General features: G+C 40.6%; 1 protein-coding gene across 2 annotated transcripts in view; it reads left to right on the forward strand.

The window, feature by feature from the left end:
* CDK6 (cyclin dependent kinase 6) overlaps positions 1 to 14,810 on the forward strand; it is a gene marked incomplete at both ends in the record, with an annotated part of 128,315 nt that overhangs the window by 83,931 nt on the left and 29,574 nt on the right. For both annotated transcript variants that reach the window (XM_081996989.1, XM_081996990.1), the window contains one exon: positions 13,002 to 13,111. In XM_081996989.1, coding sequence (XP_081853115.1) covers positions 13,002 to 13,111 — 110 coding nt within the window. The remainder of the gene's footprint in view (positions 1 to 13,001; positions 13,112 to 14,810) is intronic.

Consider the following 14,810-nt stretch of genomic DNA (forward strand, 5'->3'; position numbering starts at 1 on the left):
ATATTAGTTCCCATTTGATTTATTCTCCCTTTTCAAGGATGGAGTACATAGTATGATAAACATTTTAGAAAGCTTTTTTTATATGTCCATTTTTATCATTTTTATAAGGGCTCTTCCTGAACAGTTTGGGAGCCATGAGTGATTCACATGAGTGATGTCACAGGGATGTGACACGGAAGGAGACCTCCTGAATGTTGTATTTTTCATTCTCAGGCAGGAGAGGGGCAAAATCTTTTCAAGTAGTAGATCTCCATTCCACCACAGGTGCTCCCTTGTGGTATACCTCCATTGCACCAATGGCAGTTCAGCCTGTCTTCAGTTTTAAGTATCATTCTTCTCCCGAGGAGACCCCAGGAGAAGGTATTGCCCCTACCAGGAAACAACATTGCTACTGATTGGCCAGAGAGAACTAAAACATATCTCTGTAAATCGGATGTTTCCTTCTTTCCTGGAGACTCACAGTATGTTCAGGGTTTCACAACCCCTGTGCCTGTAAACTGATGTCGGTTGCCTGAAGCTGCGAACATTCACTTTGTAACATGCAGAACATAGCTAAACCCAGTTCTGGACTACTAAAAACACGTCTTAGTGCCACAGCTGCAGCAGCAGATGCAGAGTACCAGAGTGCATACATCCACAGAGTTCCCAATCCCTTAACCACTGCTGAAATTGGAGTCTGTCAAACAGATGCCTGGATGTGGACTTGGACTCTCAGAGTGTTTCTTCTCTAAGGCCTCTATGCACACACTGTGCAAGGGGTTAACAAGGGAGCAACTTTGAAAAAAGAGGCAGAAGGTCATTGGCGGCAACAGCAAAGACTCCGACAGCCTGCCATGGAGAGCCTTTCACCCGGCATTTCCCACCCAGGGGATTGTAAACATTGGCTCACAGCCATGGAGTCCTACAGAACTTCTCTTTACTTTCAGCATATACATTTATACATCTTAATGGAAACTGAAGCACAGCAGTTATTCCTGCATGTCCAGAAGGAGAGAGGGACCTTCTGTTCAAGTTGAAGAGATGAGGGAAAGAGCCATTACTCACGCTGGAATTTGAAAACATAGAGATATGCTTGTTTAGTGGTACTTCACGTGCAACATAGCTGCTGTTCTCAGGCAAACTTTCTCAACTCACAGGAATGTGTAGAATGTCGCTTAATCAGAATTCAGAAGAGCTCTTTTATCTACCATTTGTTAGTAACTAGCAATATTGTTCTTATCTCGTTGTCCTTTAGCCTGATGCAGTGCTCTCAGACAGGAGAACTTGTAACACAAAAGCACTCTTACCTTGAACATTCCTGTTTGTATTGTCTTAAGCTATTATCTCTTTAACATAAATAAGATGTTTTGTGTCAAGTTTGAGAGAGATGAGACATCTGTACAAGTCTGTTCTACAACATAATTTTCACAAGTAAAACATTTTATAATTTTGTAAGTGTATAACCACTCTGGACTAGAGTCTTCAGCGATCTAGACTAATTCAGATCTTTTTAATCCAACTAATATAATATGTTATCTGCAATTAATTTCTTTTGTAATCTGGCTTCTTGAAAATAACACAAATTAATCATACAAGCTTTAATGTTAAAATTGGGAAATAAAGCCTATCAAGGTCTAATATTGGATGAACTGTAACATTCTTGTTTTCTGCAAAATCTTCAGATATATAATATCAGTTTAGAAAATCCTGTAGTGTTTCTAAGTGGAGGAAATTTTCTTTTGGATTCTTTAAAAATCTTGGGCTTCACTTTGTACTGTGAATCCTAAGTTTTGGCTAGTGAGTAGTGTATCAAGTAGCAAGGGAGGAGATATTGCTTCTTTCTCCGCAGAATAAAAGAGAGTGCTCTCTTCTGGAGTTTTTATGAGTCCCATCCATTAGAGCCAGAGAGATAGAATACAATCTGCCTAGATCCAAAGTAGAATCCAGTCTGATTAATGTAATTAATGCCCGCTTTTACTTTTATCCAGTGATGGTCTAATGTAAAATGCGTACACATTCCAGAGAGCAGTATCCAGAAACTCAACTCCTCGTCCCTTCCAGCTGATTGTTCTTAAGCACTCAGCTAATTCAGACACAGTCTTGCCCCATGACTCATATACTCCTGGCAGAATAGTGACTTGGCTTCAGCAGAGGCAAGGAAAGAGCTGTCACCCAAAAAACCCCTAGCCTAGTGGTTGAAATATTTGCTTGGATGTAGGAGGTGCCAATTAAGTCCCTGTCAGGCTGAGGTTCCACTTTGAGATTAACCTAGTAACATCTGTACAAGGTGTTAATGTGGATGCAAACATATATTGCTTCCACCACCACTCTTAGTTACAGACTTCACTAAGTAGGACTCCACATGGCTTTCTGTTGAGAACATCCAGGTATCTAGGGTATCTATCTGCCTAAACATGCATCACACACAGTAGGTCTTTAGCTGAAATGCAGATGCTTGTTTCTCCAGCACAGGCCTTCCTAATGTGTGTGACCATCTACACTTAAGACCTGCAGACACGTTCAGACTAAGAAGAGGAATTTTATGAGTAAAGAGGCTTACAAAGCTCATAGCCTTGGAAAGCCTGCGGATTGTGTCCAGCATTTTATTTGTCTTAAGCTCACAAAGCTGCTTAAATGTGAGATTCAGATAGCCTGAAGACTCCCCTTAGTCTTTTTATCCTTTCTATCTAGTCCTTGGTTTTGCCATGACATCGCTTGTCTACAGCAGGTCCTCATCCTGCTGATATTCAAAAGTCAGCTCATTTCTAATGATCTGTGGTATGTTTAAGTATGTATACACACACGTATCCATATATTGCATCTGCATATAGAAATTTAATCTTTTTTTTCTTTTTTTATGGAAACCTGTATGTTTCGAAACCTCTTTTCTCATTTGTTTTTAGAAAGAAAGATAAGGGTTTCATAAGGGTTTTGTTTCCCAAATGTAATTTCAAGGAGCCCTTGAAAGGCATTTCGTAGGAGTGTCATCTCTGTGGTATCATTTACATTTTTACTTACTTCCATTTAAATCCATACATTTATTTAAAGCCATAGTAATGCATTCAATTTCAAATGTAGAACAGATTTGCAGTGTTTAGTTGTCCAAATTCCTTATGCCATAGGTGTAGGAAGGCCCAGCTTTATGTCAGCCATCATGATGATAACAAGATTGACATTTACACCTTGTGAAGTAGTGAGGACAGGTACATCCCAAGAGGAGCTTCTACTGCAGAGAAGCTGCTTTGATTGCAACCCTGGGCTCCCTTTGGGTTTTGCTGTAATACAGGAGGTTTAACTGTAAGCTATTGTTTCACATGAGCATCACTGACAGATGTTGCTCCACCAGCCCTTTTATATACTATACCAGGCTATCAATTAAATTGGCACTTTTCCTCCAGGCCCCTGCTCAGGCCTTGGTAGAGTCTGTATCACTAGGAGCACAAGTTTCCACTTCCAACATCAACTTCCATCACAGTCCCAAATCTGCATTGGGGAAGGAGAGCTCTGTGGCTGCTTAACACTGTATTAGGTGCTGTGGGAGCTCCCACCACACCCTGCCATGCTGCTGGGAAACGTTACAGCTCTTAGTGCTGCTGGTAGAGGAGTGCTTCTCCTAGCTGATGGGACGTAGAGGTGAAAGAGCCCGAAGTTACAACAAGAATTTTTAAGAACTGTAGCTAAAATGTAGTAGAGATTAAATTTCTTGTATGTGTATTTTCTTTGTGCATCATCTCCTTTTGTTAAAGATGGTTTGAAACAGAAGTGAGCCCAAGTTCCATGGGAGAGATGTCTGTGGTGGCCTTCATGGTTTTGCTTTATTTAGATTTTTTCTGTTCAGAACCAAAGTCTAACACAGCACCCCAGGAAGTGGGGAGACTTTTTTCTATTAACCAGGCTCTGGTTTTCTAGTAGCAATGGAAAGCTGGTCTTCATTATAAAGCCAAACCCTAAGTGGTAAGGCTCAGATTCTCTAGTCTCATGAACTCAGATAGAGACCAGGCAGTCACAAGGGCAGCTTCTGGGTATCTCAGCATGGAGCCAACCAGAGTTTGGTCCTTGGCACAAGTTAGAGCTACATGTTCTTCTTCTCCCAGGGACTGGGGTAAGTGATGTGAGAGACTGTAGACGAGCTGGATGCCTCCTAGTGGGAATATGTAGGGTGCTAGATGAGTTGGTTTTGTGGCTACCTAAAGACATAGAGTAGAGCAAAGCAAATGGAACAAGGCCCAAGATCTGGCACTAGAAATTATGACTGTTCCCTCAGCTGAGGGACTGAACAGGTGACTTAACAAGTGGAGACGTGCCAAACTGCTGCAACCAGATACAGAACAAGACCTATATTCCAAGGTACAGTTGCAGGCTGCCACCTTTTTAATGCTTTGATTCTGTTGGTATTGTGGAAGGAACTATTTTCTTTCTTACAGTAGATGTTTGACTTGATCAGCATAAGAAGCCAATGGCGTTTATTTCTTTCTGACTTTGTGTTTTTTTCAGCTCTGAGATAGATTATTAGAATTTGCTGTTTCAATCTGGAAATTTTGTTTGATTATTGAGTCTTGAAGCATGACTAAAGAATGGCTACTTTTTTTTAAAGCCTGTCACTCCCAGTGTTGTCAAGTATCTCTCAATTGTAATATCAGCACAAGCCTCATTGCATGCAAAGCTGACCACTTCTGTAAAGAACTGAGCTGTCCCATATTCTATAGAAGGCTGCTCTGCAGCTCAGAGATTAGGGCATCATGGTTTTGATTTTAATATGCAACAAGTATTAAGTTGTGTATTAAGTTGGCAAGTCTGTCTTTGACTTTCATGGTCTCTGGATCATGTACGGCAGCATTGCTACTATGATTTTTCTTCTTTCTTTTCGTATAAAGATAAAACACTTTTCAAGTGAAGTTTCATGTATTCTTTCAGAAATGTTCTCTGTATTGTGTCAGTAGAGACTTCTATGAAATATTGTGCTTAATGGAAATATATTTCCTTGTATTAGTTTTGAGGTAAGTTCTGAATTATCACTAATGGTTGAAAGTATTACCTCATCTTAAGAGACAGTTTTCTTTTCTAGTAGCTGTTGCACAGAGCTGCACAGAGACTTTTGAGGTAAAAACCACTGAATGTAGGTAAGGTATCTTCCGCTAGCGTTTATATACACAGACGTGATGTGCAAACACACACACACACACACACATGCGCTCTTGCTGACAACGGATGTACCTAGAAATACTCTTCAGCAGCACCATCACACTAGGTTATGTGGTTCTTCCTAGAAATAAAAAAAGCAAAATTCTGATTAGTTGTTAGTTGTGTGTCTAAACCATCAAAGAAATGAATGGCTTCTTTATTTGTCAAGTTATCTTTTGGTAGATGCTAAATCTTGCTTTCTTCAAAGCACAAATGTTTTAGCATCAAAAAGAGGAGATCACATTCTAAAATAATAACTTGATAGTGGGTGGTACATGTGATCAGGATTTGTGTCTTCTATAAATAGATAAATTTTTTGCTTGATTATTTAACTAATGAAATAACAACAATCCTTCCACTTTTCACAGCAATCAATCAAGCTTGTGCCTAAAATGGAGATAAATGTGAGTAAGGAGATAAAATTGCTATTACCATGTGTACTTCATGAGACCCATAGCACTGGAAAGGATGGCATTTTTATATATATTAAACCTTTTGTCAAGAAATAAAGTGCTTTCTGAAAGCCACCAGGGTAGTTTGGTACGCTTTTACTTTAAAATGGAAACTATTTAACTGTTTCTATAAACAGACAAAATATAATCATCTTTCTCTAAGAAAGAAACATTCTCTCCAGCCATACCTATCTCTGTGATCATACTGAAAACAGTTATATAATAGTGGAAGAACCACTACTCAAAAAAGAGAATAAACAAATATATATTCAGGCTGATCTTATACCTGGAGACTAAAGCACATTGTATAATGTAATGATTATTACCTTCTCCATCACAGAAATAATAATAGGTCTTCAGAGAATGCTCAGCGAATGATTTAAGGATAGCGATGGGAAAATACAGTAAGATGGTCCCCAGCAAGTCAAGCAGCCACACTCCTCTTCCAAACCAAGGATGAAAAATATGTTGAAGTCATTGTACAAAGGCTAAAAACCCTACGCTACCATCACCTATTTTGGCCTTATTGTACCTTTTAGACAGGTGGGTTTTGGAATGGCTCTCTCCCCATGCTGGAGGTTGCTGTGCAAGGTGCTGCAGGATGCTACGAGGCATCATCCCTCTCTCCCTTCCTCATCTCTTCTCTCCTCGCTCCTTGCATCAGCACACCCCAGACTACCCCTTCCCTTGTCTCCTGGGACTCACAAACACACACAGAAGGTTTCCCTACACGGCATAAGTGTGCTCTGCTCCCGCAGGTCTTTGGGCTGTCCCTGGGGGACATGGAGGCAGAGGGGGAAGGTGGGGAATGTCCTCACTGCTGGAGCAGAGCAGCTAGGGGCAGCTTGGTGCATGGGAGGGCTGGAAGCGGCCAAAGGTCTGCCTGCACAGCGCAGAGCTGGGCCACCTTGGGCTGCCCAGGGAGGCTCAGAGCAGCATGCAGGGCAAGTGTCAGAGCCTGTGATCCCACAGAAATGCCACCACCTCATAACTTAGTGTCACCTACCCTTTGAAATGCCACTTCTGCCCTGCTCAATCCTGGTTGTCAGTCACTGTTCCAAACTGCAGGTGATGAAACTTCATTAGACAGATTTTTTCTTTTCCTAAGCAATTTTTAATATTACATTGACTTCCTTTTAAGTAGTGTTACACTGTCAGACAAGTGAGACATTTTTAAGCATATTCATTTAAGAAATTACATCTTTTCAGACTCTGTGGAGATTCAACACAGTGTTTCTAGCAAGCAAGATGGAGGTGTGTTAGGGAAAGAGAGAGTCTCTCAGCAGTGGAGATTGAAGCTAGGCTTCAGATTTTTAGCCGTCTGTAATTCTGTCCTCTCCAACTAGGCTGTGGTGAATGTGTCAGGCTTAGTCATAGAGCTGAGAAGAAATTTTCTACAACACTTGAAGAAAATTCTGCAAGCCATTTTAGAGTCCCAGACCTGAAGAAGCAGCCATGCAGTAGCACCTCCCTAGAGAAGTTGGAGAGATTCCACTCCTGAACAGTTTGAAGCGACATATTTTTTGTGAAGTTGGGAGACCATGAAGTGACACTAGCTGTATTCCCTCATCTTTACTCAAAAAGAAAGGAGAAAAAAAATGAAAAAGAGTCAAAAAGATACCCCAAAGATAATGTGAAAGCCCCGTTAGTAAGAACTGAACAAAATAACTGAGTTTAAGAACCATGTTAGGGAACTTAAAACAAAAAAAAAAATTACAAATAATCTTTCATGAGGTTGAAAAGCTTTAAGCAATGAAATGAGCTGGTGTCTAATGGCAAATATAATTAACAAAATCAGCACTAAAAAGAGTACAGTAGAAACCACAATCACAAAAGCAAAAGATTTGGAAGAATAATTTTATTTGGATTAAAGGATACTTTGTATGCATTTAAGCATCCTGCTAATTGTTTTTGTGGCATGATTTCTGTGAAAGTTAATATTTTAAAAGGTTTTATAGGCCTCTTCAAAGTCCCCTCAGAACTAATTAGAGTAGAATTAATCCCATTCAGCTTTAGATGTCTAAAAGGAAGATGTCTACATGTGGGCCAGTCAGTTACATTCTCCTCATAGATAGGTAAGCAGTTGCAGCATGTGCTCATCTGGCCTGTGCAACACGATAAAATAAGGTCAGCTGCTGGGTGAGATGAGGAGTGGGCCATGCCTCCCCCACCCCATCGCCATCCTGGAGCGCCCTCTGAATCAGCGGAGATGAGGGAGGCATGGCAAAACGCCTTCTCTCTGGAGTGAAAGGAAGACCTGGGGCCACAGAGTGACTCACTGGCTAGTAGATTAAAGAGTGCCAGGAAACATTCGTGGGTACTGGAGCTCAATTGTCTATACTGTTAAATTATTAGAATAGTTCCTGGCATGGTTTTGAGTTATGCCAACCAGCCTTTCCCCAGACAGTTCCTAGGCACAGTTAAGCATGGACCAAAGACCATTCCCAATAAGCAGTTTGCATGCGGTCACCTTTTTTGGGAGGCTGAGAATTTAATAATATGGACATAGGCCACTCTGTGCCTGTTGGTCTCAGTGCCAAAGGAACATTTCCTGTCCCATTTAATTTCCTAGCACAGACATAGCCACTGTGTTACAGTCTGATCCCTGCTTTGTTCCTGTAGCTGTGCAACTGGGCATTAGTCTGTACTTAAAGTCTGTGGCAAACCGAAATGTACTCTTTTGTGTCTATGTTACTCAACCCCATCCCTAAACGTCTGTTTGTCTTTGTTTTTTTTGAACTGTATGCTTTTCAGACAGCAACTATATTTGGAAAGGGCTGTGTATTGTGCAGATCCATTTAAATTAAGCAGTTATCCAAAAGTGAAAATCTGCTCAGTAAAGTAAATGGAAATTAAATGAGACTGACACAATGCCTAGATCTTGTGTTCACATTGCTAGTGAGCAGATACTTACCACTAATTCGATTTTTCATCAGAAACAGGTACCATGAAGTGCAGGATTGAAACTCCTGGGGCTAGATGGTCCCAGATAGCAACATCTGTTAGGTATAATAAAGCAGAAAGCTTTCTTTCAAAACATCTATTTCTTCTTCTGACTCTAAACACAGCTCTCCCCTTTATTCTCACTGAACACATTTTCTTCTGTAGGGCATCAGACACAGCCTCTGTAGGCTTTTGCAGATGTTCTTTTCCTTTCTAATGCCTCTCAGAGGCACATTTCATTTCTTTTCATCCTGAAGTGCAGCCTAAATTTTTTGACATTTAAATTGTTAGAGGCAGTGATCTGCAGCTACTGATATCGTTCTTATCTGATATCATCCCATCTTATCTGGGTAATGGAAACATAAAATGTGCACTGTAAAAGGAGCATAGTTACTCCTTTAGGTACATAGCCTTTCCAGTGTATGAATTATTCTCAATCTTTTCATATGCAGCTTAATCTATGAAATACCAACGTCATAGCGTATCCTCAGGACAGGCAGAGTGGGCCAAGAAGCTAAAGGGGGAGGAGGAGCTAATTTGGCCCAGGAGCATTTGGAGGCAGTTGGAAGAAGAGGGGACAGGGTGTGAAATTCGGGGGAGTTTGAGGGCGCAAGGGAGCAGACAGGGAACGTGAGGGAAGGCAGAGCACATGGGACGCATGGGGACAGCAGGTTGTGTCCACTCGGGCGTTTGCACATCAGCAGCAGGGGGTCAGGCATGTTCGGTGACACTGTCAGGGGGGCCACTGGCATGTGACAGAAAGGCAGAGGCAGGGAACAGGAGCTAGGAGGTTGGGGGACAGCTGGGAGAAACCTGGCTGGTGTAAGAGAGGAGCTAAAGAGACCAGGCAGGGTGAGGAGAAGTGAGAAGGAGGCCAAGGAGGGAAGTTCATTAGCTGAGAGGACTGAAATGCAACATAGTTACTAAAGCCTACAACCTCCAAAGTATTTAGGAGTCTTGCACTGAATTTAGGATCTTCATCAGCATGTGAGCCTGAACCCCTTTTCCTACAGAGCAATCACAATGTGCCACATGACATGTGTTTGAGATCTTCAGGAGAGAGAGAATTTAAATGAAATGTACTGATGCAGGTGCTTGCTTTTTTCATCCTAAAAATGGGACTTTATCAAGCAGTTCTTTATCGAGTGCTCTATCTCTCAGGGAGAGCCTGTCTCACTGGTGGTGTGGCTTACCTAAGCAAAGCATTTTTCCACTCTTAAGTCAGAATCATGCTAAAGAGGAAGTGATGATCTAGTTGTTCAGCCTCACCATATCCTGTGTTCAGAATAATTTTCATTTCTACTTATCTGCAAACGTTAATGGAATGTCCACAAATATTTTCTTCATTTCTGTGGTAAGAAAAAGAGAGTGTGAAACTCTGTGTCAAAACCACTGCATCATCTGCATCATCCTGTGCTTTTCAGGAGAAGACCGTGACCACTAGAGGAGTAATCTGTGGCATTACTTGTGTTCAAACTGACATTTGATACGTTCTGATCCCTTTCAGGTTCACATTTTGAAACACAGACTTGCATATTACAAACCATAAAGGTTACATGGTCACTTTTATAATTATACAGTAATGACAGAGTATATCAAAACAGCTCAACACAGATTACTTCCTCTCTGACTATAAAGCAATCAGGCATTTGCTGGAATTTAACTGTAAGACTTTGGAAATAATTTTTTTTAAAGGTTTAAGTTTCCAAATTACTCAGAAGTAAAATCTCCCAGTCCCCGGTGTATGCATACGTGGAGCATAGCAGGGTGCAAGTGCTTGGGGAACTGTGCCAGTAAATGGTCACGTGGGAGAAGCAGCTAACGTGCTGCATGCTTCTGCAGCCTTCTGAGAATAGCACAGTTCTCCCTGAGTGAGCACCCAGGACTGGCCACGAGCTGCAATGCTCCTCATCGCAGGAAGGGGAGAGGAGCAGCTGTCCTGTGCCACATTTCCCTGGAAAAGGGACTTCAGTTTGGGGCATACGTTGTCAGAAGTATTTAAACTGTCTCACAACCGTGCATCCCCCAGTCCTTTGCCTATGGGATTACAGAGCCTTAATGTGGCAGGGCTGGTGGATTGGGGAAAATAAAGGCACTTTTTCACTCTGTCTGAGAAGAGCCGTGTGGATCTCAAACCAGGCATCGTGAGGTTTGGTGGTATTCCCGCAGATTGGAGGTATCACAGCTCTTGCTCCCGACACTGTGCCCGGCCATTGACAAAAAATAATGGGTTGAAATTGTTATATCTAATTTCTCAAAGCAACATTTCTTCAATAAGCTTTTCCACAAATGTACTGAGAGAATAAAAGTGCAGTTCAGTTTGAGAAGTATATCTGCATCAGGAGAAATATGTATGTGTTTTAGGAGGAATTCTATCTGGCTCAGATAGGGCAGCTCCAGTAAAAATCCCTGATCTCCAGTTACACTTGCCTTCTTTCACTGGAGTGAATCTCTGAAGAAACTTTTCTGTTTTTTGTAGAGGGAAATATTTTGAAAAAACATCTCTGGTACGGTACCAAATAAGGAACAAGACAAATGGAGTCAAATAATGTCCAACTTACACACAGGAATCTGTTTCTGTGGACAGGTATCTGGAAGTCTAGCTTGCCAAGTGCAGTACTTTGCGCTCTGTTATTGAACTGTTTCAAAGACAAATTTTATGAATACAGATCAAAGTGTTTAAGAGGACTGTTAGCAAATATGACCACTTGTGCAAATATCCGTGAACCTCCCTTCAGTAGCCATTTAGTAGTTCCAAAGGCTGTCAGGGCATGTAATGATTGTAATAAATGTTGTATTTGCTTTTGTTTCATCTGGCTTTGACCAGCAAATTCGTCTGATTACTTCCATTGTTATTTTGGCTTAGAAGACAATTATGTATTACCATTAAAAAAAACACTCTACTTACACATTTCTTTGCTCTGGTGTTGAAAATCAGAACTCACTATCCTAGTTAACATAATTGTAAAAGTTATTTTCATTCTTATCTTTGCACTTGTTTCTTTTTTGCTTTGTTTCATGCTCCTCCTGAATGCTGCATCTCCCACCTTTGTGTTTGTTGGAAAAACAAGCCAATAATTGTTGAGACCCTCCCTGCCCCCAGATTAATAGTCAGAGGTTTAAATTATAGCACACACTAAGAAAATATTAGTATTTAGCTGATGATCATGTGTTGTTATGGCTGGATGATAACTGTATTCAAGAGCAGGATACTCCCGTGGCTCAGAGATTGTATTCTAGCAACATAATAACTCACGCAGGACTCTGAAGAAGCTCCTTATGTTCTTCTATAAATACACTGAAGATACAGTCAGCCTCTTCTGTGTTTGGTCTACTTGCGGGGAAAAAAAGGATAAATATAAACTGTCTCATCTCTGTTGTGGGTCCAGCATGCGGGATTCGTCAAAGTACATTGATGGAGCAGTGTCAGTAAAATGCCTACCGAGTCTCTACAATGTTGCAACGTGACCACCTGGACAACAACAGCCTAAAAGCAGACACTTTACATGGCATATGTCTCTGGGAAAGAGTGTATCATTTGGAAATAAATTGTGAGAGAAGTTAGTGCTGGTCTAACGAGCAGCTCATGGGCAGAGACAGTCACACAGCTATAAAGGTCAGGAATCTGCCAAGGATCGCTGTGGTGTGTTGCTTAGTTGAAAACTGACCATTTAAGGTACCTCTGTGTGCGAGGAAACCACAGTGGACAGCACTGAATGCCTTTGGTAAGGGACAGCTTTGGGGACAGTTTGACTTAATCTGTATCCAACTGATAAGAAAATAAGTTATAATTTTTTCAGTTTTTTCAGACAGAACTTTTGAGATAGGTCAGACGTTTACTCAGGCTGGCCCATACACTTGAGATAACCCCATTTCTTTTACAAAAAATAACACATAAACTATGAAGGGCTTAGGACAGACAAGGGCTACAGGTTCTGATTTGTCCTATGGGTAAATCCACAGTATTCCATACTTTGTTTCCAGTTTGGCATTGGTGACTATACCTAAGGGGTCCACAAAAGTTGTTTAAGAAAAGGAGGCCTTATTCAATAGACTAACATTTGCTCTACAGAGAGTACAAAGCTCCACGGGAAAGTGTGTGGGGTCTGTAAATTGCAAAAGCTTCAAACAGTTGTTGTGGTAGTGTGCTGTGATATTGTGGTATCACATCAACGCTGTACTCTGGTAATGTATTTTTGTTGTACTCTGAACTGCACTGTTCTTGACAAGAAGTGGTCTCACTTCCCGACTTACCATCACTGTAGCTACCCATACTGAGAATTTCTATACAGGACCCTTTTCTATGCACTGGCCAAACCAGTTTGCCCTAATCTGTGAGGTTTTACAATATGGATCAAATTAAATGGGAGCGGTATAAACAACACTTATGAGGTTGTAATTCTGTAGCTAAGCATGCTCTCTCTTGTGTTCCTTTTTGTTTTACAGGTTGTTACTTTGTGGTATAGAGCTCCTGAAGTTTTGCTTCAGTCCAGCTATGCAACACCAGTTGATCTTTGGAGTGTTGGCTGCATATTTGCAGAAATGTTCCGTCGAAGGTAAGAAATACCATTTTATTTTCTTCATGTTTTTCATTTGAAATTTGAAAAAATGTGCAATAATGTCTTGTACAATAAACTGGATCACGTTTATATTGGAAAGGCCTGATAGGATGTTTTATTTGCAGTGCAAAAGGTAAATACCCATTGCAAATTCATACTTGCTGCCATCTTGGAGTCTTTCTTTTTTGTTGGGAGTCTGCCCCAGCTCTTGGTAAAGCCTGTATGAGCATTGCTGTATTCCTGTTCCACCTGAATCCAAATGCGGGTCAAAGTGGGCTGGAGAGGCTCTTGATCGATTTGAGTACAGCTGGCTTCTGGAAAGGATTTACCCTGAGAAAGGCAAGACGTGGTGGTCAGCAGAGTTTTCTTGTTCTGGAGTCGGTGCATTGGAGCATCAGGTGTTCACTCGTAGTCCCCTCTTGGCATATGTGAGATCTCAGAAGTCACTGTAAAACTGATTTCTAGAGGTAGGAAACAGAGCGAGGATTTTTTTTAAGAGTTAGCTATTTGGCCTGAGTGTAGGCTAACAGAGATGTTAAATACAGTCCAAAAAATGGGCACTCTTTTTTTGGGGGGGCTGATTCTATTAAATTGGCTATCAGAACTGTCTTGCTACAAAATATTACAGCTGGATGCAGATGAGTTGTGAATGCTAGAGGAACACTTGTGTACTGGTCTTTCCCCATGGAAGGACACTAATATGGAGGTTATACCATGTAGGGTGTGGAGAGGAACAAACCCCCAAGAGCCTTATCAAGGTATCTCGATATTAACAAATGGCATGCATTTTTTTTGAGCTTACTGAAAAAAGTGCATGTTGACATCACCTGGGTGATCTCCATGTAAAAACTGTATATCATTTTGTAACACTCACTGTGAAATCAAAGAATACATATAAAGAAAATGTGAAAGAAAATTATACACTGGGTGGCCTAAAAACAAAAATTAGTATAATTTACAAGGAGAAGCCATACTGCAAGGGCCTTGAGAAACAACTATTTAACTTATACAATGTGAAGTTCAAAATACTAATTGAATTTTTGCAAAATAACTTTAGTATTCCACTACTTATTAATGTTAGTGTATGGAAAAATCATTTTTCTTGGGCTTCTTGCCTGCTCAAATGGCCTGGGTAGAATTATTATACTCCACCCTCTCTGTCTCTGACTCAGAAATGAGGTCAGAAAATGAGAGAAAAAAAGAATGTGGATTTTAGGAGTATCAATTAAACCCTCCATTGCAAACTTTTAAAGATTTAGGTCTTATACCAGATACTGCCAGGTTCACAATAGCATTAAGCTATTAACATTTTTTCTGATTTAAATAGCAGAGTCAACAACTTCATTTTAGTATTTGCAATACGAGTGATACAGGACAAACAACTGAACACAGAACTTTATTACATGCTCAATACCCTTATTTTTTTTCTTTTGATTTGCAGTATTCTGACAGGTAAGAAATATTAGCATATACAAGCACCACAAATTTAATTTTATTTTTCCTTTTATGATGTATGAGCCTTACTGTCTCTCCAAATCCAACACAGTAAATTAAATTAGGGAAAGTTATATTTTCTCCTTGTTTACAAGTGCAAATATTACATTAATATTACAAAATCAGGGAATTTTTCTTAATGGAAATGAGATCTGACTTGAAGCAGAGTTTGATAAAACCAGGGCTTCAATTATTCTTGCCA

The sequence above is a fragment of the Phaethon aethereus genome (genome assembly GCF_964289735.1).
Source record: "Phaethon aethereus genome assembly, chromosome: 2".
Lineage (NCBI taxonomy): Eukaryota > Metazoa > Chordata > Aves > Phaethontiformes > Phaethontidae > Phaethon > Phaethon aethereus.